The 26,124-nt window shown below is 51.5% G+C and overlaps 11 protein-coding genes across 11 annotated transcripts; 5 read left to right on the forward strand and 6 right to left on the reverse strand.

Moving 5' to 3' along the window:
* Positions 1-472: 472 nt before the first annotated feature.
* J4E79_008347 (uncharacterized protein) lies at positions 473-1,323 on the forward strand (the record flags this gene model as incomplete). The annotated part of the gene is made up of 3 exons (XM_049357204.1): positions 473-577; positions 628-883; positions 935-1,323. The coding sequence occupies 3 exons, from the start codon at positions 473-475 to the stop codon at positions 1,321-1,323; spliced, it is 750 nt and encodes a 249-aa protein (XP_049208568.1).
* A 1,883-nt stretch (positions 1,324-3,206) lies between these two features.
* J4E79_008348 (uncharacterized protein) lies at positions 3,207-3,762 on the forward strand (the record flags this gene model as incomplete). Its single annotated transcript, XM_049357205.1, is given in 2 exon segments — positions 3,207-3,678; positions 3,698-3,762. 2 exon segments carry the CDS (start codon positions 3,207-3,209, stop codon positions 3,760-3,762), a joined length of 537 nt encoding a protein of 178 aa, XP_049208569.1.
* A 1,796-nt stretch (positions 3,763-5,558) lies between these two features.
* Positions 5,559-5,932, forward strand: J4E79_008349 (uncharacterized protein; the record flags this gene model as incomplete). The annotated part of the gene is made up of 3 exons (XM_049357206.1): positions 5,559-5,582; positions 5,638-5,733; positions 5,816-5,932. 3 exons carry the CDS (start codon positions 5,559-5,561, stop codon positions 5,930-5,932), a joined length of 237 nt encoding a protein of 78 aa, XP_049208570.1.
* A 648-nt stretch (positions 5,933-6,580) lies between these two features.
* J4E79_008350 (uncharacterized protein) lies at positions 6,581-7,052 on the reverse strand (the record flags this gene model as incomplete). Its single annotated transcript, XM_049357207.1, has 2 exons — positions 6,581-6,827; positions 6,898-7,052. The coding sequence occupies 2 exons, from the start codon at positions 7,050-7,052 to the stop codon at positions 6,581-6,583; spliced, it is 402 nt and encodes a 133-aa protein (XP_049208571.1).
* A 318-nt stretch (positions 7,053-7,370) lies between these two features.
* On the reverse strand, positions 7,371-8,565 carry J4E79_008351 (uncharacterized protein; the record flags this gene model as incomplete). Its single annotated transcript, XM_049357208.1, has 4 exons — positions 7,371-8,179; positions 8,232-8,345; positions 8,399-8,490; positions 8,546-8,565. The coding sequence occupies 4 exons, from the start codon at positions 8,563-8,565 to the stop codon at positions 7,371-7,373; spliced, it is 1,035 nt and encodes a 344-aa protein (XP_049208572.1).
* Positions 8,566-11,130: 2,565 nt separating this feature from the next.
* J4E79_008352 (uncharacterized protein) lies at positions 11,131-12,009 on the reverse strand (the record flags this gene model as incomplete). The annotated part of the gene is made up of 1 exon (XM_049357209.1): positions 11,131-12,009. One exon carries the CDS (start codon positions 12,007-12,009, stop codon positions 11,131-11,133), a length of 879 nt encoding a protein of 292 aa, XP_049208573.1.
* A 2,698-nt stretch (positions 12,010-14,707) lies between these two features.
* J4E79_008353 (uncharacterized protein) lies at positions 14,708-15,226 on the forward strand (the record flags this gene model as incomplete). Its single annotated transcript, XM_049357210.1, has 3 exons — positions 14,708-14,751; positions 14,874-15,089; positions 15,172-15,226. 3 exons carry the CDS (start codon positions 14,708-14,710, stop codon positions 15,224-15,226), a joined length of 315 nt encoding a protein of 104 aa, XP_049208574.1.
* A 1,487-nt stretch (positions 15,227-16,713) lies between these two features.
* On the forward strand, positions 16,714-19,397 carry YTA12 (Mitochondrial inner membrane m-AAA protease component; the record flags this gene model as incomplete). Its single annotated transcript, XM_049357211.1, has 2 exons — positions 16,714-18,547; positions 18,595-19,397. 2 exons carry the CDS (start codon positions 16,714-16,716, stop codon positions 19,395-19,397), a joined length of 2,637 nt encoding a protein of 878 aa, XP_049208575.1.
* Positions 19,398-20,238: 841 nt separating this feature from the next.
* Positions 20,239-21,649, reverse strand: J4E79_008355 (uncharacterized protein; the record flags this gene model as incomplete). The annotated part of the gene is made up of 2 exons (XM_049357212.1): positions 20,239-21,500; positions 21,547-21,649. 2 exons carry the CDS (start codon positions 21,647-21,649, stop codon positions 20,239-20,241), a joined length of 1,365 nt encoding a protein of 454 aa, XP_049208576.1.
* Positions 21,650-22,350: 701 nt separating this feature from the next.
* J4E79_008356 (uncharacterized protein) lies at positions 22,351-23,162 on the reverse strand (the record flags this gene model as incomplete). Its single annotated transcript, XM_049357213.1, has 2 exons — positions 22,351-22,862; positions 22,916-23,162. The coding sequence occupies 2 exons, from the start codon at positions 23,160-23,162 to the stop codon at positions 22,351-22,353; spliced, it is 759 nt and encodes a 252-aa protein (XP_049208577.1).
* Positions 23,163-23,831: 669 nt separating this feature from the next.
* On the reverse strand, positions 23,832-25,058 carry J4E79_008357 (uncharacterized protein; the record flags this gene model as incomplete). The annotated part of the gene is made up of 2 exons (XM_049357214.1): positions 23,832-24,157; positions 24,191-25,058. The coding sequence occupies 2 exons, from the start codon at positions 25,056-25,058 to the stop codon at positions 23,832-23,834; spliced, it is 1,194 nt and encodes a 397-aa protein (XP_049208578.1).
* Between the last annotated feature and the right edge of the window lie 1,066 nt (positions 25,059-26,124).

A 26,124-nucleotide genomic window follows, 5' to 3' on the forward strand; every position in this document is an offset into this window, starting at 1 on the left:
CTGGCGAGAAGCGAGACGGATCTGCGACACCACCGCGACAGTCTCGAACCCACCTCCAACGGTTCGAGTCCCAAACACCCCCCGCCGTTGCGCCCAAGCAAGTGCGCATCACCAAAATCTCGCCATTCTTGCAGCCGATCAACGTTTCCCCCATGCCATGCCGAGCGCAAGGGGCTGGTGTTTCGCCATGTGCGCAACGGCCTGCACGCCTTCCAAATCCAACAATTTCATGCGTGGATTTAAGGAATAGACAATCCCCAGGCATAAACTTTCTCCTCATCTCATCGCTCTTGCCTCATAATACCAGTGCTTCACTGTCTCTTTCTCTTACTTCATCTGCTTCTTACTGTCCGAGCCGGCCCTCGTAGTGCCCTTTCAATCCTTCAAACCTTCTATCGTATATTCTAGTGCTTGCAGCGCAGGCTTACGTTCACTTTTACGACACTTTTACACGATACGCAATCTAGTCATAATGAAGTACTTCACAGCACTACCCCTAGCGGCCGTACTTGCCTCCGCCGAGATGCAGGTTATGAGCCTTGCCCCCGAGGTCGCAGCTGGCGCGATGACGCACACTGTAAGTACACTCATGCTACTTACTCTTGAACTCAGTCTGACATACAACAGGTCGTCGTTGGTGGAGTCAAGCCCGTCGAGACTGGTATGGCACCCGTACTAGGATACAACCCCGAGTCCATCAAGGCCGCCGTCGGCGACATGGTCGTCTTCGAATTCATGCAGAAGAACCACACTGCCACTCAATCAACTTTCGCCGAGCCCTGCAAAAAGATGGAGGGAGGCATGGACTCTGGCTTCATGCCCAACCCCGAGGGCAAGGCTGGTGTCACATGGAACATGACCGTCGAGACAACAGAGCCGCTTTGTAAGTTTTCTACATTTGGCGATAACATGGAAGACAGCTAACATCATCAAGGGTTCTACTGCAAGCAACAAAACGGCATCCACTGCGGAAAGGGCATGGTCTTCAGCATCAACGCCGCCGAGACTGGCGACAAGACCATGGCCGACTTCAAGGGCCTAGCCATCAAGACCAACGGCACTGGTCTCGTTGCCGGAGACCTCCAGTCCGTCGACCCCGGCGCCGCTGCCGCCCCTACCACCGTCACCGTCGAGGCTGGAGGTGCCGCCGCAACTGGCACTGGTACTGGCACCGGTGCTCTCGCCTCCGCCACCGTCGTCGCTGGACAAGGAACCGACGGTGCCGGCCAGACCTGCTCCTGCCAATGCCTCTGCGGCATGGCCTCCTTCCCCGAGACCGCCGCCATCAACAACTTCGGCGGTTTCCCCGGCATGATCGCATAGACGCCTTCACGAATATAAACTTGGAGAAACGGTGTAATGAGTAGGAGGAGGAGAATGGATCGACTAGGTGTATGCGCTTGGTCGGTCTTGGGGGAGGAGGTGGTGGTCGAGAAACAACATTCTTACGACGGGTTCGGGCAAGAAAGCTTCTGGTTTAGCATTTGTTCCCCCCGGATCCTTATACCATTTTTATCATTTGCTGGGGCGTTTCGCATTATACCGTAATCCACATGCTGCAATGGTAGCCGCGCGGTGGTGCTGTTTGAGTTAACAGACTTGATTGTAACGTTGTAGAAAAACTTTAGTATTAGAGCTAGATCCAAGAGATCGCACTTTCGCAATCTTTGCCATGTTCAAAAGTGCTATTAGTGCTTGGTGTTTGCGTTTTAATCGTGATGAAGACTGGAGTGTGTTGCATGGGAAAAGGGCGCAATGGGCTCCTCACGGCGTTCAAAATCAGAAATCGGTGTATTCGGTATATCCAAGAATCAATCCAAGCACACTCCTTCGCCTTCTAATCCAAACCCAGGAAACTCCACTTCATGATGATAGGCTTCTAAACAGCTTGACTGTGACGGCGGTGGTGGTGTCAAGATGTTGTCGTTTGTCGCGTTGCGGCATCTTGTCTGACCGCTCATTTCTTAGCGCCCTCAGCGGCCCTCTTTGCCTCAGCTACACAGGCAGTCAGCGTCGCCGTCTCGAGAGTATCGCATGGCCTTTCTGAGGTATGCGTGATCAAGATAAGAGAAATTCGACGTACCAGCAGCTTGTTTAGCGCGCATGATCTCTGCTACGTTCTCTTTGGTGCGCGCGAATTCGGTACCGGATTGCTGCAGCCTGTGGTTAGCCAACACCCTTCGAGGCCTTTATCGCCAGTCTCTCCCGGACACACATACAGTGTTCTTGCCTTTCTATTTATTGAGTCAGCGCGATCTTTCTTTAGGGGAACAACGACTGATATAACCAATGTTCGTGGTGTCAGAAACGGGGCTCAAACATACCTTTCCAGCCTGCTCCTTGAGGTTCTTCTCCCTAGCCTTGTCGCGCTGGTTGCCACGCGCCATTTCGTTGTCTTTGTGGTAGAAAATCGATCAAAAATCGTCCAAGGCAGTCTTCTTGGCTTTCAGTGCCGGGCGTGCAGGCTGTTGCGAATTAGGATATTTATCGAGGGCGCGCTGAGGAATTAGAGGTTTGGGTAGTCAGCGCGGCGGAAGTTCTGATAAAAATAGCGCGTTGTTTGTTTCCGCTGGCCAATTGGGGCAAGGGCCAGAACGTGGAAAGTGGAAGCCGCGATTCGGGGCTTCTTCGCCACGTGCGGCGCCCTTCACGATCTCTCTTCTTTATCGAGATCGTTGATTACTTTCGCTGTCATGTTCCGTTGTCGCACCGAAGACTGTGTTTGATGGATGCAATCTTCTTCGCTCCGCGTATGTCGTTTGCTCCTGCCGCCGGCAATAGAGGGACAATTTAGGTGTCATGACACTGCAATGCCTCCTCACTACGCACTCGCATCCCATAAATCAGCTACAGTGCACGGATAAGAAGCGCAATACATGAGGATTTTCACACTCTCATCTGCCCAGCGAATCACTGCAGCAGTAGCAACTGCAACGTGTTGAGCACCCCGCACAAGGCTGAAGGCTGACGTGCACCTCGTCATGCGCGCTGATATTGTGCAGATAAGATGCGCCACTAACTGTACAAGAAAGCTAGACGTCCTCTTTATGCAGCTTTTAGCTGACATCTCCTACTGTCGGCCACCACATGCAGTACACTCTATATCGTTTCGCTCGTCATACACTTTTGCAACCTTTGCTTGAGATACCCGCCCACCACTTGTTGCATTCGACCACGGCTGCTCGATGGCTGTGGAGACAGCAGAAATGGCTCAATACGTCTACCAGCCACTGGACGAAAGCAACGATGAGATCCGACTCATCACTTTACTACCCGCAGCGGATCGAGATAGCGAAGTGATCTGCGACATCAACATCGTTCGGCTTACAGAAGAAGATGTACCACAGTATGAAGCGCTCTCATATACCTGGGGTTCGGCCGAATCACCATGCAGGCTTCGAGTTTCGTCGATCAGCGACCACAGCATCGATATCACCGAAAACCTTGCGGAAGCCTTACCGTATCTCCGCGACCCCGTCTCGCCCCGAGTACTGTGGATCGATAGTATTGCTATCAATCAGAAGGACTTGGGCGAGAAAGGTCAGCAGGTTCAGCGGATGGCTGACATCTTCAGCTTAGCAGAAAGAGTCATTGTTTGGCTAGGGCTGGACGATGCCGACAGCAAGACAGTCATGGAAACATGCGAGTTCCTCGCTACCAAGGTGGAGATTGACCTTGGTACGCTTGAAGTAAGAAGTCTATCCGACCAACCACAAGATGCTCATTGGAGCGACGCAAGAGAACAGCCTCCCTATGACTTAGCAACCTGGCAGGCGATTGTAAATTTTTTGAGTCGACCGTGGTTCCAGCGACTCTGGATATGGCAGGAGATCCGACTGGCTAAACCAAATGCGATGATGTTGAGCGGCATGGACAAAACGCATTGGGGAAAACTCCAAACTCTGCTGTGTTTTACCGGCTACAAGAGAAGTGTGATTTGTTCCAAGAGTCGGATATCGCATAGTCCCGCAACGCTCATGAATCATGCCGGCTATCTTGCAAGTCCCAGGAGGACAACGCTTTCGTCTTTGCTTGCAAACATGCAACATTCTCGATGCATCGATCCGCGAGATCGCGTATACGGCATTCTCGGACTATCATCCACAACGGAAATGAGAATAGATCTACGACCCGATTACGAGAAATCAGTGAGAGATGTATACACGGATCTTATGATGTGCTATATCCGGACTTCGAAAAGCCTTGAACTTTTACGTCTATGCGACTACGACGAGAGATTGGGAAATTGGCCCTCATGGACACCTGATCTCAGGAACTTGGTTATAAGCGCCATGACGCAATCGCACGCTTCCGGAAATACTGCGTGCGAGGTAGCGTTTTTACAAGACAGGGTGTTGAGAGTGACGGGATTAAGGTTGGGTCGAATCACTATGGTGGACAGTTTTGATGGGTCATATTACGATTACAATTCCATCCGACGGTGGGCAAAAGGTCTCGATATGGATTCTGATTACGTTGATGGCAAATCCATGGCTGAAGCGTTTTGTCTTGGTATCTGTGGAGGTGCCGTATCGGACCTGTACGTGCCACCTTCGAAGAAGTTTCCAAGTTTAGAGTCAATCCTAGCGTTTCTTCACGACACTGTAACGCTCAAGGACGGCGAGTTCGACATGTACCAAGGAGAGCATATGTTATCAGTTCAAATTTTCAGACACTGCGAACGGCGAGTGTTCTTCAGAACATCATCCCACCATCTCGGCATAGGCCCGTTAGGTGCGCGCGAGGGCGACCACGTATGCGTCCTGCTTGGGTGTAACGTTCCCATGATCATTCGCGCAGTTCCAGATGGGAGTTATAAGATCATTGGAGAAAGCTACGTATCTGGACTCGATAATAACGAAGCATTATTGGGCCCCCTACCGGGTGGATTTAAAGAGGTGATGCAGTATGACGCGAAATCAAGGGAGTACTGCTGGGCCTTTCTACATACAGAATCCGGAAAGATTGAGATCGAAGATCCAAGGTTGAGGACTGAATTGCCACCAGGGTGGCGTCAAGGAATTGATGCAAAAGGATATTTTTGGGACCACTTTAGCCATGAGAGTGCGCCAGACGCATGGTCAGCTCATGATCCGAGGTTGACGAAATCAGAGCTGCTAAAACGCGGAGTGCCGCTGGAAGACATCGAATTTTCGTAGTCAGCAAGCATTGCCATCTCACGTTGCATCATGAAAGACTATTACTTCTACCTAGGTAGCAATGAAGTCCAGATTTGCGACCTTGCCGTAAGATGTTCAAGCGGACGACATAGACGTATCGTGATTAGTGCCATGTGCACACCAAGATTTGTGGGCGGAAATTCTCATGTTCGATAACTTGCTGTATCTTTGCGAGCTGAGCTTTCGAAAGCTTGAAAGCGATGTCAATGGTGTGAAGGTAGTATGGCTCGTGATGTGAGGCAAGGCGGCGATAAGCGGGGCTTATCTGTCAGACTACGCGCTAAGCGAGACCCTGATCAAAGTGATCGCGCTCTCCCGCGCTATTTGCAGAACATTTCCCCTCGTTTTTACACCAACATATCCACTCGATCCACGACAATGCCTATTTCAAAGAAGGATAGAGTAAGTTGAATAATCAGTTCATTTTACCTGGTACAGAGTTACTGACATCTTACAGATCCAGCGCGAGCACAAGAAAGCCGACAAGGCTGGCACCCGCGCGCCAGTCAAGGCAAACGGCCTGCCCGTCAAGGCGCCTAAGCCGACGTCCATCGTAGGCACTCTTGCGCTTCTCACCTGATGCTCTTGCATTGCACGGCATCATTGCGCATAGCTGACTACCTGAACCCATACAGTGCCAGAACTGCCGCCGCGAAATCGTCAACACCAACAAGGCGCAGCTCGAGGCCCATGCCGCTAGCCACGACGCTACAACATGGCCCAAGGAGAAGTGCTGGCCCAACGACTTCTGAAGAAATGGAGTCAGCTCCGAATAAGAGGCTTGATTGAAATTTGTGGAGGCACACGGACACGGATACCTTCGCTATGAAGAGTGAACAAAAGGAAGGCGAACGGCCTATTTCACTTTACGATGAGGGACGACTTATCGATACATGATCAACACACAGTCCCAAGGAAGGACATGTCACACCGTGGTCACGTACGCTCGCTGTGGTAGCCGTACGTGAACGTAGCGTGCGAGCAGTGAGTGGCTACATGGAAGAGTCAGTATTTGAACGGCACCTGTACCATACCCCAAAAAGAAATACTTTTACTTTACGCTATTTGGTCGCACATACAACAACTTTCAAGGACTGGTCTGTTCAGCGATCAGAGTTGATTGCCTCTCTACATCTGACATCTAGCCCTCAGAGTCCGTTCACAGGAGTGCTCAAGACATGTGGCTAACACCACAGCGCTAACCCAGGACCCTCCCGCTGTTTCGCGATAGCAGCGGTGATCGTTCCGCTCGATCTACTCCTTCCTCATCGTCGCCTACGCGCTCAACGTCTCCGTGACTACTCTTCGTCCTCCAAACAACATAGGCATACCCAAGCGGCGGATAGAAGAAGACACGGCACGAAGTTAGCCCTGGTTTACTCCTTTCGACGGCCGTAGACTCACAGCAACAATAGACTGGCGAGCGCATCACGCTGGACCCGTCTCTTCACATATTTCGGGTCTGTATAGTAACCTCGACCTGGGCCAAACGCAGAGTCCAAGATAAGCCAAAGCCATAGTCCTGTAGCAAGGACCGACTTCGCGATCTCGAACATGAACGCTTGGAACGGTGTCGCAATGGCCTTGCGCTGGACGTATACGATGAACACAATACCGGCGGACATGAGCGCCGTTATGGAAGATGCGCTGCAGACGTTAGTTGATCTGCGCATGAAGGGATTGGTGAAATGTGTCTGTGGGTAGACGGCGCACGTACAAGAAGTAGTAATAGTTCTCTTCCCAGGCATATGTCATCTTTTCCCATGCAAAGAAGCCCAGTATTACCATTGTCGGTATGGAAACGATGGCTTGGAAGATGCCAAAGCCACGAAGAGCCTGTTGCCCAAGGGGGCGGCTTTCGATACTCGCCATAGTGATGAACTTGGTCAAATGGGCGAGCTGCTGGCTTCAAGTGGATGTAGTGTACGGAGAAGACTTTTGTCTGCTCGCGTCCTACGTAAAATGGAACGAAACCTCGGCGTAACTTGTACTCTTGGAAATCTGAAAGCGCAATCAGGTGCAACTGCTGCTGCCTGGCGTGTGAAACATCAGGCCGGCTGAGGATTGTGGCGCAGCATGTGCATGGTGCGGCCAAGATGTGCGGAGGTTCGCCTTACTGAGCCGTGATTGCATGCATGTTGATGCTTCCCCAGATAAGAATTAATCTACATCGATAAGTTACTTAGCCACTCATTTCTTCTCCAACCTCTGCTTCTCATCCTTCAATATCTCCTCAACCGTATCCTCAATACTCGGTCCCTTCGGCTGCCATCCCACCAACTTCTTCGCCCTCTCCGCCTTGCCCCTACTGTTGAACCCCCAACTCACAGCCTCGAAGCCCGCCTGCTCAATCGCCTTATCTTTACCCAGCTGTTGCTCCTTCAACTCTTTCTTGCTAACAAGACCCAACTCCGTCGCCTTCTTACCCATCAGACGCGCGAGATCAGCCCAGAGATGTTCACCGTTCTCAACGAGGTAGTAACCCTGTTCGTTCCAGAGCTTAGCATCGGTGTTGTTGTTCACCGCGGCTTCGGTGAGTAGAACGAAGAGCTGAGCGAGGTCTGAGACGTGAACGTTGTTCCAGCGGGCTTTTCCCTGGCCGATGATGGGGATGTATTCGCCGGTCAAGATCAGGTGCGCAAGTTCATACGCTTGTCGACTCCGGGTGTTCGATGGGCCTCGTCCGCGTCCGTAGATGGTAGGTGGGCAGAGGATAGCTGTCTTGACTGATTCGGATCCGGCGGAAAGTACGAGATCGTCGACGTTCTTGTGGAAGGCGTCTTTTGGTAGGCCGGTTAGGTCTTGCACGGCGGTCCAGTCGTTGTATTCGCGTTCTGACCATTCGCCTAGTTTGTTGTCGTCGCGCATGGTTTCCCAGCAGAGGATGCCGGTGCCGCCGGTGTGAAGCCAGAAGCCGGGCTTTTCTTTGGAGTGGCCGGATGCTAGGCCCTTTGCGATGGCCTTTGCGGCGCCTTCGTGGTCGGATGCATCTGCGGTGTCTGCGATTGTTAGTGTCGACTCTATGGCTGAGTGAGGCTATGAGCTACTCACGAATGACTACATCTGCCTTTGCTGCCTCTTCTTCCAGAGTCTTGGAGTCATCCAAACCACCGATGACGATCCGCACCTTGGGGAAAGCTTCGGTGACAGTCTTTGCTTTTTCCTCTTCACCATTGTCAGCACAATGCACCGTCAATGACAAGAAGGATAGTTTTCACCTGTTCGTACAAGAGCCGCAATCTCGTAATCAGAGTGCTTGTCGTACAGCGCAAAGAGGGTGTCGCCTCCAATGTACCCAGTCGCGCCGGTGCTGCGTGGATAGAAACGTCAGCAGAGTTGACTAGCTTTGCAATGTATATACATACAGGAAGATCTTGGGTGCCATGATTGAAGTAATTGAGGTATTGTAAAAGTGCTATAGTTCTTTAGGATCCCTCCTGACGCGTGGTGCTGATACACTCCATATCATAGATGTAGCGCGACAGCTGCGGGTGACGTCATCACGCTAGAAACATCGGGACCACTGGAAGAACGTTTAATCGCACGGCAAGCCTCGGATCTAGCCCTCCTGGTGGTGCACCTCAAACGTCACTTTCGCTCCTGTTGTTCTTATTAATGATTTCAAATGTCGATGTATTCTGCAAGAAGCTGATTAGCAGGTTGGTGGCGCGCCGCATAGCCGCACGTCTTACAGCTTGCATCGTCACAGCGCGTACTCTTCTCCGTAGGTCATTCTTCACGTCCATGGATACGATGCGGTACAATGACATACAATGAGGAGAGAACGCCAGCTCTGTGGATACGCTTGTGCTAGTACAGGTACATGCGATTGTGCCCCTCGATACTCGGTAGGATCCGGCCATAACGTTGCTAGTCAATCGTCTTTGACATTTACCACGCGCCACCGCTCGTGAGGTGGCATGGGCTGTCACTTTTGACACGTGCTATGACGGTCTCAATGGTGTGTATGTCTTGGTATGCGACCCTAGAACAAGAATCCACGCAGGACATAGGGCTCTAGTATGCCCAGGTGAGACTGCAACATGACACTGTGTAGTACTCCGGTAGAACGTATGCTGACGAGAGCGGTTCTCGTTCTAGCAGATGGAATTGATGCATGTGCTGATTCGTAAAATTCTGACATCTTTCTTGTAGCGCTCAAACCGCCTGTTAAACTCAGATCGCAGCCTTCTCCATGTACCCAGTGTCTTCACGATTCTTCGCGTTCCAGCATCTCCATTCCTATAGCACGACTCTTGTCAATCAAAACCTGCGATATCCGGACAGATGTGTTGGTATATTGGAAGATTTGAAAGTCGAAGAGGTCGTCAACCATGTCCACCAGCTCCTTTGCAGTCATGTTAATCTGGGCCTGCAACTTCCGTATTGCGATCCACTGCGCGACACGCGCGTGAACAACAGGGACAGGTATTTGATGAGCCCTCGCCTTCGTCATCTTATAATGTTCGTTTAAGAAATGCGGTATTGTTTGCCCATGCAGTCGGCCGAACATTTTGTTCATCTCGTAATGCATGAGACGTAGAATAGAAGCTGGCCATAATTGAGAATGCTTGTCAAGGAAAGCAAAATGGTCGTAGAAATGGTGAATAGGCTTGACCCGAGCCGCACCAGCTCGGTTGTATTGTGTCGAAGCGGAGTTGTGCCTTGGCTGAGATGTTTGAGTCTCCCGAGGATTGAGAATCAACTGAAGCCAATGGCTACCATGAAACCGTGGTGGCAAGGCAGAGATACGTTTCCACAGGCCAAGTCCAGAGTCTGAAGCGGATGGCTCGACAGTCGACCGTACATGTTGCGTTGACCTACGCACATTTCGCAAAGCTTCTCGTTGGGTTTCCCTCTTACAATGAAATTGTACCTTGATCTGGAAGTAGTCCATGTCAAATAGTGATGCTGCCGACACTACGCGAGTATTCTCCAGTTCTTTGAGCATCTTGTTCATGAGCATCGCAGTATGAAAAATGTTCTTGACCGTCGTGCGCAAGTCTAGAGCTCGTTTCACAAATTTCCGGTCTGCGAGGAGGTGTGCAGTCGTCAATGCGTCACCCGTAGCTATCCGTAGTGGTAATGTGCTAAGGATAGCTTGCCGTGTACTGCCATGATACTCTACCAGGTATCTGTGTAGCTTAGGGCATTTCTGTTCGATGTCTCTACGACTATGCAGATATTTATCCTTTACCATCTTGTGATACTGGCCTCGGCATAAAGAACGAGTTGTCTCCACGGATGTCGTTCCCGAAATCCAAGGCTTTTCGGGAAAATCTTTCCAATTATAGTTGCAGAAGAAAGTAGTGTTGCTGAAAAAGCTTGCAAGCAGTCAATATGGAGAGTTGCGCGTCAAAAGTTTGAGGTCCTCTCCTAACTCTTCCAGTCGTTTTTCGAGATACAGCTGGAATGATGCATCATCAAAGCGTTCTTGTTTCTGGCTATCCAGACTTGACGGCGGCGGTCTATCGTCGAAAGTACGCAACCTTTGGTGCCGTTGGGCATTTTTCTTCCCAAATCCGCTGCGAGCGGGAACGGAGGACGGATGCGTCGTTGGAGTAGGCACGCGCGCACCAGAACTGAGCTGCTTTGTGGTTGGCTTTGGCAGCCTCATTATGGAGGTGAGCTGGTGGGCGCTGTTGCTGTTAGAGACGAGTGGTGTGAAAGAAGTTCTGCCGAAGACCGGCTGGGGATTCGTGCACGGCAACGGCGCTAACACCAAATTAGGCAAACGCTAGACGCCATTGACAGGAGTAAGGAGTTACGACACAAGATGTTGAATCATGGAGTTTAAGGACTTGATGTCGGGACTAATGTAATACCAGGATACGGTAAGCCACTACAGTTTAATGATTAAGGACTATCGACATAACTATAGAATACTAACATCGTCCCTTGTACCTCCAACACCAAGGCACAACTCCAATCGCGACATCCTCCTCATCGCCTAAGCCACCTCCTCAACCTCAGTGAACCGACCGCCAGCCTTAGCAAAAGCACCTTCCTTCCCACCCTTCAACACCATATCCAAGAAAGCAGTCACATACGTAGTCGTAAGGCCCGTCATCCTACGCCCCTCAATAGAACCCAGCAGCTCTCCTACCTGCGCTGGCAATTTCCCATCCAGACTCAATGCAGAAATGACCAAGGGGAGATCCGAGAAGCTGTAGTGTGCTGAGTGCTTGACTTCAAACTCCTTCTTCCAGCCAGTCAGGTTTGGCCAGATGGTCTTCCAGGATGGGTCGGTTTCTCGTGTCTTGTTCTCGTGGCCCATTAGCATGAAGGGGCTGTTGAAGCCGGTTGTCAATACGGAACCGAACATGGAGCCGTCGAGGTTGACTCCGCCCTTGAGTGAGGTTATTGACATCATCGCGCTGGCAGCTGCTGCGCCTCCTAGAGAGTGTCCGACGACAGCCATCTCGGGTGCGTTCTTGCCGCCCACATATCCCGGAAGTAGGTGTTTGATGGCTGAGGCGTTCTTCATTTGCTTGGAGACAAACTCGATATCTGCGACTCGTGTGTTGAGTGCAAGCTCAATCTCGGCATCGCTCTCGATATCGACACCCGTCACTATGGTGCCATCCGGGAACTCAACCATATCCGCATCGTAGGGGTGGTCAATGGAAAGCACCACATAACCAGTAGCCGCGATGTTCTGGAGCATGGCGTTGTACAGGTGTCGGGATGTAGCGAGTGCGCCTGAGAAGAGGACGACTGGCAAGTCGTTCGAGCAACCGCCTCGTTTGGCCGGAGTCATGCAGGTCTCAAGGCCCAGTGATTTGAAGCTGCCGTTGGGAAGACCGTATGCGCCGAACTTGGTGTCCATGAAGGATGCGGTCGCGGGAGGCATGTAAGATTCGATTTTCTTGCGACGGCATTGGGTAGTGGGGTAGAAGCCGGATACCATGATAGATCGAGGGCGTCCATCGTTGGCGTATGGATCCGAGCGAGTATGGTCGGTCAGTGAGGCGGAAGCGATCATTACATCTTGATGATGAGAGGTGACGATTGGGAGTGTAGTTTTGGCGAATGTAAGGCCAGGCGAAGATGCCAGAAGTACTAGCAGAACTGAAGTGCGAAGTCCCATGTTGTCGATTATTGATAACGGTGAAGAGAGTGTGTGAGATCTCTGAGAGTTGGAAGCGAATGCAGAGGAAGGTGCTGGTAATCGAATTCCTCGAGCGCATGGGTGGTATCTATAGTTTTGGCTGAAGGTAAGCATCTACGTGCGTGAGATGCTCGACCCTCTTCCGAGCGCTCTATCGTGACCAACAGCGGACATGAAAGTGGATACGACTATACTCCGGTTTCTTTGCTAGTGCAGCAGAGCCGCATTTTGGACTGACATGGGTAGTGGAGGAGATCTCCCTCGGCGACTTGTCGGTGCCATTGGTATCTAGTCCCAAGAAAGTCTAGACGCGTTATTTCGTTTCCTGAAACGGTCAAGTTAGCTGGCACCGCCTCTAGTAGGCCTGTTGCTCGTATGCTTCGTCCTTCAGCGACGCGACACCACTTCCCAAAGCATCTTTTTACGACATCCTGCAAATCTCCGATGCTGTGATAGACGACGCCTCATCGCTTGCCTTGCATTAGCAATCTGCCTTTGTCGCTACACAACTTACCCTCGCACGAGCGCCACGCATGTCACCCAGCATTGGGCCGTATGATGGTCGTAAGGCTAGACGGAAAAGGTGCGAAGCCTGCGTTAAGCGCAAAATCAAAGCAAGTGATTCAGCCCTACCAAGACTGCCAGCACTAATTGGTTATAGTGTAATGGCGGCGTTCCTTGCGATTACTGCAAAGGGAGAAGACAAGCGTGTGTGGTGCCCATGAGGTCGGCAGTTTCGAGTTTTGTCTTCGTTAACCCAGGAGCCGAGAAGCAGCTTCAGCCACAATCGCCAATCAGTCCAGGGAGAACTGAGCAAAACATAGCTTACTTTTTCAGCTCCTTCCTACCGATGAATGTTCTTTCCAGTGGTGGTCTACTACTGCAAAAGGAGATGCAAAGCATGATGCATTCTTCGGTCGCTTTGAGGGATGCTCTCTGTGCAGTAGCAGCCTTGCATCGATGCCAACGGATCCAATGGGATGTTTTGGGAGCCAAAGACCCTGAAGGACGCCAGGGCGCGATGCAGCTTTACGTAGGATCCGTGAGAAGTGTCCAAGCCCGCATTACCCACAACAAGTTTGCGGACGATCCATCAACACTGTGGACGACTTTTCTGCTTGGCCTGTTCGAGGTAAGCGCCAACCCCATAGATGAGGTGACAACGGCTAACATGGCTTAGCTAATGTGCGACGCCAGCGGGACTAACTGGCTCTCGCACTTCCTGCACGGGACTTGCGCAATCCTGCGGCTCCAACCACCTTCGTGCCTTGCTCTTCCAGACCAAAAGAATACGCAGAAGCGTAACTTCTTCCTTTCAGCCCGTATATTCGAGATATCGAGGGCCTTGATCTACTCTGAACCGACTTTTCTCAGTCAGCCTGTGTGGACTACCGCACTGACAGAGCTCTGGACCGGCGAAGGTGCAGCACTCTGGCACCCGAAAGAAGCACTCTTCGACATGTTACCCAGCTTTTCTGAGTTGAGTATACGTACTATCCAATTCTGTGAATTTGAAGCAGAGCATCTGCGAGAGGAAGTACAAGCTGAGCGCGCACAATACCTTGCTGCTGAAGGCTTACTACTTCAGCAATCCTTGCATGAATGGTGGGAGGTGAGCAACTGCTGGCAGCATGCATGCGGTGCATCAGACCCAGAACTTCTCGTTGCTCACATATACTACAACGCTATTAGCATCTACCTTTCGGGTACTTACGACTATCATGTACATTGGACCAAGCCAATGGCACCATATGCGCCGATCCTAGCTCGCTCCCAGATCGAGTGGCACATGCGTCAAATCCTTTGCCTGAGTCGCGAGTTGCTGGATAATGGGGTTGCGGGTGTGCTGCTGTTTTTTCCTTTGAGGGTAGCAGGAGCGCGTGTTCGGGATGCTCATGACATGGACGAGGTCTTGGATTTGTTTCGTAGCGTGCTGCAACGCGGGTATGCCGTCGCTGATGCAATGATAGCCGATCTATCGGAACTGTGGTCGGATACAGCCACCACTTAGTTTCAAGGTCCAGATGCGCACTTCAATCCAGGGTTTCCGCTGTCTTTTGTAATGTCTCTCCGGTTTGAGTTTACGATATTGTCTCGACAGTCCAGGCCGATTGACGCGTAGGAACATGCGCAGCCGGCGTGATTAGGGGCTTAGATAAGTGTCCCTACATCACGATGTAGTCGCCGCCATGTGAAAGCTCCTCCAGCCCGGTAATGGGAAGGTGGATGTTCGAGAGGATTGTGTCGGAGGTGAGGGGCCAATCAGGTTGGTGTTATTCGCTCTTGCCGCGCCTTGCCGCATTTGGTGCTAGCAGAAAAGGCTTGGCATCCCAGCACCGCTCGCAGCTTTCTGACAGCAACGCCAACGCCGCCGCCCACGCATTGCACCTCTACACGCACCTCTCACACCGTCAAAATGGCTATGGGACCGTCTGAAACCCTCGCAAAGACCAAGACCACGTACGTCCGCGCTCCACCCGCACGCAGCCCCGGCCACCTTCCCCGAAAGAATCCGTTCTTCGACCCGCCTCGCATCGCACACCCATCGGAGTAGGAAGGACATCATGCTGACAGTGGCATAGTTGGCACATCGGCTCATGGGGTAACCCCTACGAGGGTGGTGGCCGCCCCGGCAAGGGCGTCGTCACCTACGCCTTGAGCCCCAACCGACAGCGCCCCATGGCTACCTTCATCGGAAAGGGCTTCTGGAACGTCATGCGCCGCTCAAGGAACCAAGTCCTCTACTTCATCCCCCCTCTGGCTATCGCATACGGCACCATGCAGTGGGCTATCGAGAGGTGAGTCAATGGATGTTACCAGGAACAGCAGGATCATATATGGGCAAAGATGCGTTGAATGGCACGCTGACAATGACATCAGGAACGAGTTCCTCAACTCCAAGACTGGCCGTGCCCTGTTCGCCGACGAGGAGTAAGTGGCTGTATAATAAGAGATGAATGAAGGTGTATAGCACCAGGAGTTGGAGGAAGGAAGCGGAACACTACAATTCTCTTTGCATCGGGCCAACGAATAGACTGTACAACCAACATGCACCTTCTTTCCATTCACATCGCATTCCTAGTCTACTAGATGAACGTCTGTCGCCCCATACACGGCCCTTCGTTGATCACTTCATACTGTGGAACCACACCATCGTCAAAAGGAGCAGTAATGGCGACCGTGTCTTGGTCACTCGGATACGTTGTTATGTGTCCCTCGCCCGTTACATCCGCAGCGACCACCAGACCGCCCTTACCCCCAGGCAACCACAGCTCCTGAGATGGGTCCTGGGGTAAAGTGATACGCGCGAGTCCAGATAGGAAGTGTACGATTCTTGAAAGTGTCAGCGCAGCTCAGCGTACAGCCAATCTACTCACTGTGTTGTAGGCGCATTATGCAATCCGCCGTCAAATCGCGGTGGCTGGATGACATAGCCTAGACTCGTCACATTGCCTAATGCAATGGCACGGCTTCCCGCGGTCCCTGCTGTTGTAGATACTGTGAAAGGGTATTTCAGGCGCCAGCATTGAATGGTGGTGGTGTTCTCAGGTGTGGTGACTAAAGCAGGTGCAGTCAGGTAGGTAGCGTCTGAAGCATTGGGTGCTTGGGCGGATATGAGAGGGGAGAACGTGAGCGCAGCGAAGGCTATGATAGAGTGACGCATTGCTATGGTAGGATTGATTGGGAAGTGCAAGTCTTTGGCAGTTCGAAGACCTTAAGTATCTATTATACCGGCCCGGATGAATAAACATGGCGCTGACTGTGTGAATAAAGTTGGTGCTGCTGTGCGCTATAGCTGCGGGCTGACTGCCCTGGGCCCATGGTCGTCGCCCAAGACCAGGATGGACGATGGAATTAGTCCGTCGGTGCATCAAGCATCCCGAGGTCGCGCATCTGCATGATCGACATGCTCGGGTACGAACTTCACACGAGGACATGAAGTTGCATTATCAGTCTATCATCAGTTGAATTCCTACTTGCGTGTCTCTTGGACGTGGAGATGAATGCGCGTGGCGGTCGGACCGAAGCAGGGAACCTACTCTAAAAGGAGGCAATTGGTGTCTACACGTACCGCACATTCTTGCAGAGCATTGAGGCGGAATATAAGAGGCTCAAAAGCAAAAGAAACAATCGAGTCAAGGCGTGGTTCTAGACTCTGGCACATGTTCACGCGTAATGCGGGCAGGCAGCCCCGCTTAGTAAGGCAGTCGGCGTGTCGGTGGCATGGGTAGAACTTCGATGATTCTGTCATATCCTAGCTTTCGCCATCGAAGCGCACCCGCCACAAGACATTCTTCTACTGCCAGCCCGAGGCAGTGAACAGGCGCGGTAATACAGTCACTCTTCTTTACTTGTCACACACCCCCTTCCATTGTTATATTATACCCCTCCCCGCAGTCCCGGCACCTCTGTTCCGCCGCCATGTCGACACTCCTCCGCCGCTCAGGCAACCTAGCGCGCCTATCCCGACCCTGCCTCAACGCTGCCACGAGGGCACCACGCACATTACGCACACGAGCACCGATACCACAATGTATATATACCCAGCAACGGGTGCGGAGATTTGCGACCGGGCCCCCGGAGGAGCCCAAGGAGAAAAAGGATGACGAGCCAGCGAAGAAGGACGGCACGCCTCACAAGCCTGAGTTCAGATTGTCCGGAAAGAAGGAGGGAGAGCCTCAAATGTCCAAACTTACGCCAGAGGAGGAGAAGATGCTGGATCAACTAGTCTCGTTCGTGTCGATGGGCGTCCCCAAGTCACAGAAGCAGAACATCAAGGAGGCAATGGACGAAATTAAGCGCACTGGAATACCACCAGAGCTGCGACAGGAGATGGACAAGCTGGAGAGAGGCGAGAAGCTGGACCTGGCCACCGCGGCTAAGATCTCGCGGTTAACAACCAACATGGCACGCAAGGCGGCGGACCAACATCAGCAGAAGTTCAAGGACGGCTCCGAGGAACCACAGCAAAAGTCGGGTGCACACGACCCAGGCCCAGGCAAGGGATCCAAGGGTGGCGCTGGCGGAGCTGGCGGACCAGTGGGGCCCATGTTCGGCGGCGGTATGGACACCAACACGATCCTCATCAGCGCCTTCCTCGCATACCTCACATACAAGACCATCTTCCCGAGCGAGAACTCCAAGGAAATAACATGGCAAGAGTTCCGAACGACCTTCCTGGACAAGGGTCTGGTCGAGAAGATCGTCATCCTGAACGGCAACAGAGCAAAGGTCTACCTGCACCGCGAGGCCGTATCGTCCATGTACCCCGACTCGCCTTCCGTCAACCAGAACTTCTACTACTACTTCACAATCGGTTCCGTCGAGGCCTTTGAGCGCAAGATGGACGACGCGCAGTATGAGCTAGGCATCCCAAGCTCCGAACGCATACCCGTGGCATACTCGAGTGAGATCTCCTGGTTCGGCACCTTCTTGTCCTTCGGCCCCACCATCCTCGTCCTTGGTGCGCTCTTCTACTTCACAAGACGTGCGGGAGGCGGCGCTGGCGGAGGCGGTGGTGTGTTCGGCATGGGTAAGAGTCGCGCCAAGAAGTTCAACCACGAGACGGATGTCAAGGTCAAGTTCTCAGATGTCGCCGGTATGGACGAGGCCAAGCTAGAGATCATGGAGTTCGTCTCTTTCCTTAAAGACCCAAGTCGATTCCAGAAGCTCGGCGCCAAGATCCCTCGTGGTGCTATTCTATCTGGATCCCCCGGTACTGGTAAGACGCTTCTTGCCAAGGCCACCGCAGGAGAGTCAGGCGTCCCGTTCTTCAGTGTCAGTGGTTCTGAGTTCGTCGAGATGTTCGTTGGTGTTGGTGCATCGCGTGTCCGAGACTTGTTCGCCAATGCGCGCAAGAGCACGCCTTGCATCATCTTCATTGACGAAATCGACGCTATTGGTCGTGCCCGATCGAAGCAGAACTTCGGCGGTGGCAACGACGAGCGCGAGGCTACTCTCAACCAGATCCTGACAGAGATGGACGGATTCAACACCACTGAGCAAGTCGTTGTGTTGGCTGGTACTAACCGACCTGATGTATTGGACAAAGCGCTCATGAGACCTGGTCGTTTCGACAGGCATATCAGCATCGACAAGCCCACCATGGACGGACGAGGACAGATTTTCGGTGTCCATCTGGCGAAGATCGTCACCAACGAGGACATGGAATTCTTGAAGGGCAGGCTGGCAGCTTTGACACCGGGCTTCTCCGGTGCCGACATTGCCAACTGTGTCAACGAAGCTGCTTTGATCGGTACGTAGTAACGTCCCTCCTAATGCATATCTACTAACAACCTGCAGCCGCCCGTGCTAATGCCGAGACTGTCGCTATGGTACACTTCGAGCAAGCCATCGAGCGTGTCATCGGTGGTCTTGAGAAGAAGTCCCTTGTCCTGAAGCCCGAAGAGAAGAAGACCGTCGCCTACCACGAGGCCGGCCACGCTATCTGCGGTTGGTACTTCAAGTGGGCCGACCCTCTCCTGAAGGTCTCCATCATTCCCCGTGGCCAAGGCGCTCTCGGATACGCCCAGTACCTCCCCAACGGCGACACATACCTCATGAACGTCAACCAGCTGATGGACCGCATGGCCATGACACTAGGAGGACGTGTATCCGAAGAGCTCCACTTCGACACCGTCACCTCGGGCGCATCCGACGACTTCCGCAAGGTGACCGCCATGGCCACCGCCATGGTCAGCAAATGGGGCATGAGCAAGAAGATCGGATACATCTACTTCGAAGACGGCGAGGGCCAACAACTCACCAAGCCCTTCTCCGAAGACACCGCCAAGAATATCGACATGGAGGTCAAGCGCATCGTCGACGAAGCCTACAAGCAATGCAAGGACCTCCTCACCGAGAAGAAGCACGAAGTCGGCCTCGTAGCAGAGGAGCTCCTCAAGAAGGAGATGCTCGGCCGCGAAGACATGATTAGACTACTTGGACCCCGTCCCTTCGAGGACAGCCAAGATTTCCACAAGTACTTCTCCGGTGAGTACGGCAAGGCACCTGGATACATCGAGCCGCAAGGCAACGATGGCGTCAAGGGCCCATTGGTTCCTCCCAGCCCAGCGACTTTCAAGGATCTGAATGCCAGGAGGTGAGAGTGGCTGAAGATGTAGTTTTATCGATCTCTTTCTTCTTTCTTTCCAAGGTGCATTGTGGCATGGTTTTTATGACATGGAGGAGTGCTTGGCGATGATTCAAAGGGTTTCATTCCACTCTAGACGTAAGCATGCGTATGGTGTCGTGGCTTTTGTAGCATAGACAAGTGCGCATTGGCTTTGTAACAGTATTGTTCGCCTGGTTCGCAAGAGTTGGCCGGCGACAGAAATATTCATTGTAAAGTTCAAAACTTTCGTTCTCTATGAAGTTGTTGTGATACGGGTGTGTACCTTTCGTCGACAAGTTGCGTCCTGCACTTCGGGTAGGCTACCTCCTCATACAAGGAAAACACTGGATAGGCAGGCAATGTGCAGCCTACATCAGGCCAACAACACGCGACTGAGAAGATGTAGGGTTGATACAGGCCTCACGATGTTCAGTTTTTCACCTGAATAGGGTGCTTTAACTGGATTGTGGGTCACAGCAGAGGAATTGGTAGCTCAGTGTTCGTTAGAGGTGAATGGTGTATTGTATTGATAAAGCTATGGAGAGTGAGAGCTGAAGCCCACTGCGCGTAGACAAAGAAAAGAAGAAAGCAAGTACTTTCGTTGAGTTTGATGGATTCGGGGATTCGCATGCTGAAAATCGAAGGCAAGAATATCAGAAGAAGAAGATGGCTTTTGAGACGTCAGAGACATCCCGGGACACGATCAGAAACTTGAGAGTTTTAGAGAGCGCATATGATGTGCAAAATCATGAGGGAAGAACTCTTGCCGCCGTCTTCATGGATCGCAAAACCGCCATACTGAATATGAGTGCCTGAGATATTGTCGCACACTGCTAGGCGTCGGTGAAAGCCTCTTTCCTTCTCCGATCTTTGGCTTCGGCGGCCTGGCGTATCAGTGCTTCAATGCTCTCTGTGGTGTCCCATTCTTTCCGCCAGTCACAGCATATTTCTTCTGAAAAGCGCTTGAAGGGCCTTTCATCTGGCTTGTCAAAAGCCTTGGAGATCCAGCGTTGCGCTGGCTCTGGATCGGCGTTATGATCAAGTAGAAGCCTAACCATAGTCTCGTCGCATCTCTTGACGGCTCGGACCAGCGGATATTCGAGGTTGCCCTCTGGGTTTCGCAGACCATTTGGACTCAGATCAAGCTTCAGGTATCTCGTGGCGAGTTTGAAATCGTCCTTTTCAACCGCGAGGGCTAAGAGAGAGCCGGAGAGTGAGAGTACATGACTGTAGAATTTTGAAGGGTCTAAAATGTTTCGACTGATCAAAGCCATGGCAAGACGACTCATGCGACCAACGCCCCAAGTATCGAAATAACTGTAGAGGCGTGCCACTAGCTTATATTTTGCGGCGGGGGTGTGATCGTGGTCCAGTATCCGGTGTAGAAACTCAGTCCTAGGAGCACTAGTAGCTGCTATGACCCAGTCTACTATGGAATTTGGTGGGGGCTTACGAAGATGCTGAAACCACCAGTCTATGACAATGATGGCAACATTCCAGTGTCCAGACCGAATAGTGCGATCGATGATGTTACTCAGGTGCATCATCGGCTTGGCCTTAGCTGACTTCATTAGACTGCTCTTTGCGTCTTCCAAGAGCTGAGCCACGAACTCGATAGATCCATATTGCGCAGCGACCTTGAGAGGAATCTCATAGACTTCGGTTCTATTCCACACAGAGACGCCTTGAAAGAGATAGTGGGAGACAAGCTCCTTGTCTTTCATCAATATGGCGATCGTTAAGCAATAGTTTTCGACCGGATCGCTGGCGACTTTCTTACACTTGAGGAGGGTGGGCTTGGTGGCGAGTCTGAACAGCAAGCCCTTAGGAAGGTGATTGACGATGGCGTCGCAAACTCGGTCCGTATAGGCCTCGCGAACTGTCTCCGATGTCTGTGATGTAGTCGTCATGAAGTGCTCAACGACGTTACGAACGAGACTGGGCAGTAGTGTCGGAGCCCCATATAAGCTTTTGCATCGGTATGTAAGGAACAGCTTTACGTGTTGGAGGAAGAATCGTTTGGCTGCCGACTGAGCGTATCTGATCATGGGCTGTCTGCCGAAGCACTCTTCGGAGATGAAGGCGGCGAATGTTCCTAGAGCGAATAAGTTTATGTTGGGAGATCATCAGATGGCACTCACTGCAGACATCGCGTCGTTCCCATGCCTCACTGACACCAACTTTATGAACGTAGCTCGCGATGATCTTCTGAAAGATCTCCGGCGGAAGATCCAACAGATCCATCATGATTTTGCTGGAAAGCAGTCGTTGAAGGGCTAGTCGAAGTCAGCCAAGTGGGGTGTAGAGATCCAGAGATGGTGTTGAGGAAAAGAAGTCCTATATACGATGCGTGAAGTCGTCCAGAAGCTACCTTCGACAAGGGCGCTAATGTGTAAGAGAGTCCAAGGTGAGAGTGAGTGAGTCGAGATAAGATGAGGGATCGTGAGATTGTAGGTGATGAAGGTAAAGGGAGGTTTGCTGGATATCATGCCGCGCATGGCGAGAGACATCAGGCTGTGCTGTGCCTTCAAAGCCATATGAAAGCGCGTTTCGCAGCACCGGAGGAGTATTCGGGAAGGTGGGAGTGTATGCAACGTCTGGAATAGATGAAGGCATAATGATCGTTCGTCGATGAAGTCGCACTCGTTGGTGTGGAGAAGAGGATGCACGGATAGTGATGACGCACCTACTTACCTACCTAGGTACCTAGGTAGGGAAGGAAGGTACCGTCAGGACACGTGATCTGTCAGACACGACCTCGGGAAGCTCAAGATCATTAACAGGTGGTAGAAGCAGAAATCCTGTTCTCGCAAAAGGGTCTTTCTAGAAGTAAATATGTACACTAATCAAAGCTCACCAACATCGTCTCCTACCGGCCATGCCTTCCACGTTCAGCAATGCGAAAAGTACATGAAGCACAGCAGCTCCTTCCCGATTCAACAAATCTAGCAGGTACCCTGACCATTAGGCGTACCACTCTTGTAAGCACCCTGCGCATCACCAAGGCACTCAGCAACAGTAACCATCTTAAGCCCATTGTTCTTCGCCCAGTTAATCAACCAAGGCGTGAGCGTGTTAACCGTGCTGGCATAAGTCTCGTGCATGAGAGGAATGTGGCCATTGCCACTGGTACCAGCCTGTTGGAACACCTGCTGGCTCTGCTGAGGCGTCTTGCCGTTCCAGTCGCCGGAGTCGACGTCGTCGGTGATGACGCGGTAGCCGAGGGTCTTCATCGTGGGGAGCACGTTGCCGCCGGTGGCAAGGTAAGGCGGGCGCATGTAGGTGGGCTTTACGCCGATGATGTTGACGAGGGCTTGCTCGAGGCGCGTCATTTGCGACGTGAGATCGTTGGTGGAGAGGGAACCGAAGTTCGAGGGGTGGGACCAGGTGTGGGACGCGATCTGGTGGCCGGCTTTGTGCGCGTTTTGGAGGGCGGTCTTTTGGTTGTAGATGCAGCCTGTTTGTGTTAGATGGTGGTTTCAGCTCGTAGTAAATGAAGCATATACATACCGTAGAGCGATCCAGTGACGAAGAAAGTACCCTTAGCTCCACCAGCAGTCAGGGTGTCGACGAGCTTCTGGGTGTATTGCGATGGGCCATCATCGTAGGCAAGAGCGATTTGACCAGGGTTGGCGCACTTGGTGATGACTTGTCCGGCAGCAGGCCCAGCCCGCTTCATCATGTCGAGAGGTTCGGGAATCGGTCCAGCGATGGCAACCGCAGCAAAGGCCGCGACAATGAAAGACTTGACACCCATGTTGATGAAAGAACGACTGTTTGAACGACTGATGTTTCGAACTGCTCAAATTGGAAGCCAATGCCCTCCATCTTATGTATAAACGCCAAGGCCCCGCCCGCTGTCCTGAGGTCATTCCCGTGAAGCTTAGGGGCTCTTGGCTCGTTTATGGTAGACGACATGCTTAAACTGCTTGAACCGGGTCATCGGAGGCGGCGAGAAACCCTGTCCGGTAGTTGCTATAGTAGAAGCTCGGATGTTTGGTGACACCTGTCAGTGTGTCGCCGTTTTGGCCAAGCTAAGTGAGGCATGAACTCTATGTCTATGAGAACAGCCATGGAACCACAGCCGCCTGTGTTGAACATCGCTCAAGATCCTCTTGGATTGACATCACATTAATAAAGATGTGCCGTTCGCCCGGAGCGCGTTCAGATGTAAATTCGCCGCGTCTCATTTCTCAGATTCCCGCCGGCTAAAGTCTAAATCCGGGGAAGCTTGGAAACACGCCATGTGGAGCCGCGTGACAATCCGCGAAATTAATATAGAGGTCCAGAAGGCGGTGGAAGAAGTCTTCTGATGTAGATTAGGAGTGGCGTGTCCGTGTAATGTACTGCGACATCGCATCTTAAGGAGGGATTGCTGTCGACCGCTGCTAATCTCGTACCGCTTACATACAGTAGCTGCACCACATCAGAGCGGCGCGATCGTGGTCTCTGAAAAGAACTCGGAGGGCGTGCTTAGCTGTTGCATGCTGAATTCGATGACCCCTGGAGGCCCATCAGGCCACAAGCCGAATTCGTTGCCAACACACGCTGCGCCATCCGGTGCTATAAGAGGTATCCTCCCAAGGAATTTGGAGAATAGCGACTCTTCAACATGATGGGCAAAGTGCGACGCATCAGAAAGCGTAGATCCTCGTGCAAAGACGGAATTGGTGGCAGACTTGACAGTATGTGCTAAGCGCTTCCCTTCCGGCGAGTTGAACCCACCCAAAGCTTGCCAGGCTACCTTGATAGCTACAAAGGCTATGGTATTGGATTGTGGTGCACCTTCCCGCTGCTCGTACTCTTTCAACTCCAGGCATTTGGCGATTTTCATCGCGGCGGCGTTTCGCAGTGCGGTGTTGACAGGCGATGGAGATAAGGAATCTTTGATCTGAATGACGCATATGTATGCGGTGTTGTAAAGCATCAATGCTGTTGCAGAAACATGGTTGGCCACTCCCAGTATCTTCGCCATGTCAGATCGCTCAGTCGTTTCCGCTAGTTGATTCCGGTTCAAGACATCCCAGAATGGACGTAGCGCTTCCAAGTTGTTAAGCACATCCTCCACTTCGGTAAGCAAAGATTCAAAGCTCTCTGGACATGCTTTTGAGCGCAGTAGAGCATTCCGCTGGCTGATGAGGCGGGTGCAGTCAGCCAAGATGGAGAAAACGTGGTGTTGGAAGAGACCCGACTCGTTGGAATGTGCAGACGGAATTCGCTTCCATTCCTCGGTAGCGTATATAGAGGGCCTGGATTCCGCAAGTGCTCCAACGATCGAAAGAATGCGCAAGCCCCGAAAGATGATAGCGTTGATGCCTTCAGACTCATTGGGCGGGCCTCGTAGCATTGCAATGGCGTCGAGACCTCGCAGATGTTTCAGAAAGTTCGTTGGTCCAGTAGGTAAGAAGATCTCGAGAAGCATACAAGACAGCGACGTAAGTAATGTTTCGTTCGTTGTCTGAAGCTCTGTACGAGCAAGATGTAAATTGAGCTGCCGCAACACCTGACCATACTTTTGATAGCCTTTGGTCGTGATATTGCCCTGTCGATGCTGGCTACCGAAGAAGGTGGTAGACAGGCTCACTATGCCTTTTCGCAATAAATCAAGACCAGGATCGTCGCCTCTCATAGATGCGGCATGGCTCTCGATCATGTTGCAGGCTATCTCAACAGGTCCCCCGCGTAGCAAGTTCTTTCGCGTATATGCTAAGCAGATATCATCTTCGAAGGCTGCGAGAGATAACTGGTTTGGAGTAGCTATCCTGACGATTGCGTTCTGGGTTGTGTTTGCCGGTTTGCTTTCAAACGTGCTACTCTCATCGATCCAAGTAAGGTCTTTGGGCCCTTGACATTTGAGTCCACGCTTTATGCATTGTCCACATTCAGGGCGGCTTTCGTCTTGTCACGTCAGCACATGCAGCAGGTCTCTGCAAATGTTGACCATGCGAATGGACATACCGCATTTCACACGCCGGCGACGACAATTAGCACAACCTTTTGATCGACCACCCCGGCTGACCATGTTGTACTATGTATACAAAAGGAAAAGAACGCGCTGTATCGACTTTTCAACATGCGGGAAAGTAGGAGTTTTGTAGACGGGATGTGTCGCGATACGTCGCGTGGTGGGAGGATGAGTTTGGGCTTTTGTTCGATCCTAGATAGACGGAATGCACGATATTCATATTGAAGGATCAGCAGCTGAAAGGGCAGAGGGCGTTGAAGCTTGGTGGCTGAGTTCGCTAAGTGTTCCCCGTATGTCGAAGGAGCGGGCTAGGCAGACGCTAAACCTCTTGGCAGGGCGCCGGAAGATAACGCCTTAACTAGCAAGAGGCATCTTTATTGTAGTAAAGTGTTAATATAGAGTAAGGTAATAAAACGTAGTTAGTAACTCTATATAGTAACTTTATTATAAGTATATTTTTTAAATACTTTATACTAACTATATATAACTATAGAATTTAATAAAACTTTTTTTTTAATATTTACTATAAATATAGTACTTTAATAATAATAATAATATACTTATAAAGAGTAATAGTAATAGAAACTTTTTTAGTATACTTAAAAGTAGACTTAAAGATAGTAATAAGTAAGCTATAAAGCTATAAATATTAGGCTCTAGCCTATAAAAGTCTAGGCTAACTTAGCTATAGGTATAAATACCTTAGAATTACTATTATAGCTTAGTAGTAATTTATCTCTAGTCTTTTTAGAAT

Source organism: Alternaria viburni, assembly GCF_023758015.1.
Source record: "Alternaria viburni strain BMP 2772 chromosome Unknown scaffold_19, whole genome shotgun sequence".
Taxonomy (NCBI): Eukaryota; Fungi; Ascomycota; class Dothideomycetes; order Pleosporales; family Pleosporaceae; genus Alternaria; species Alternaria viburni.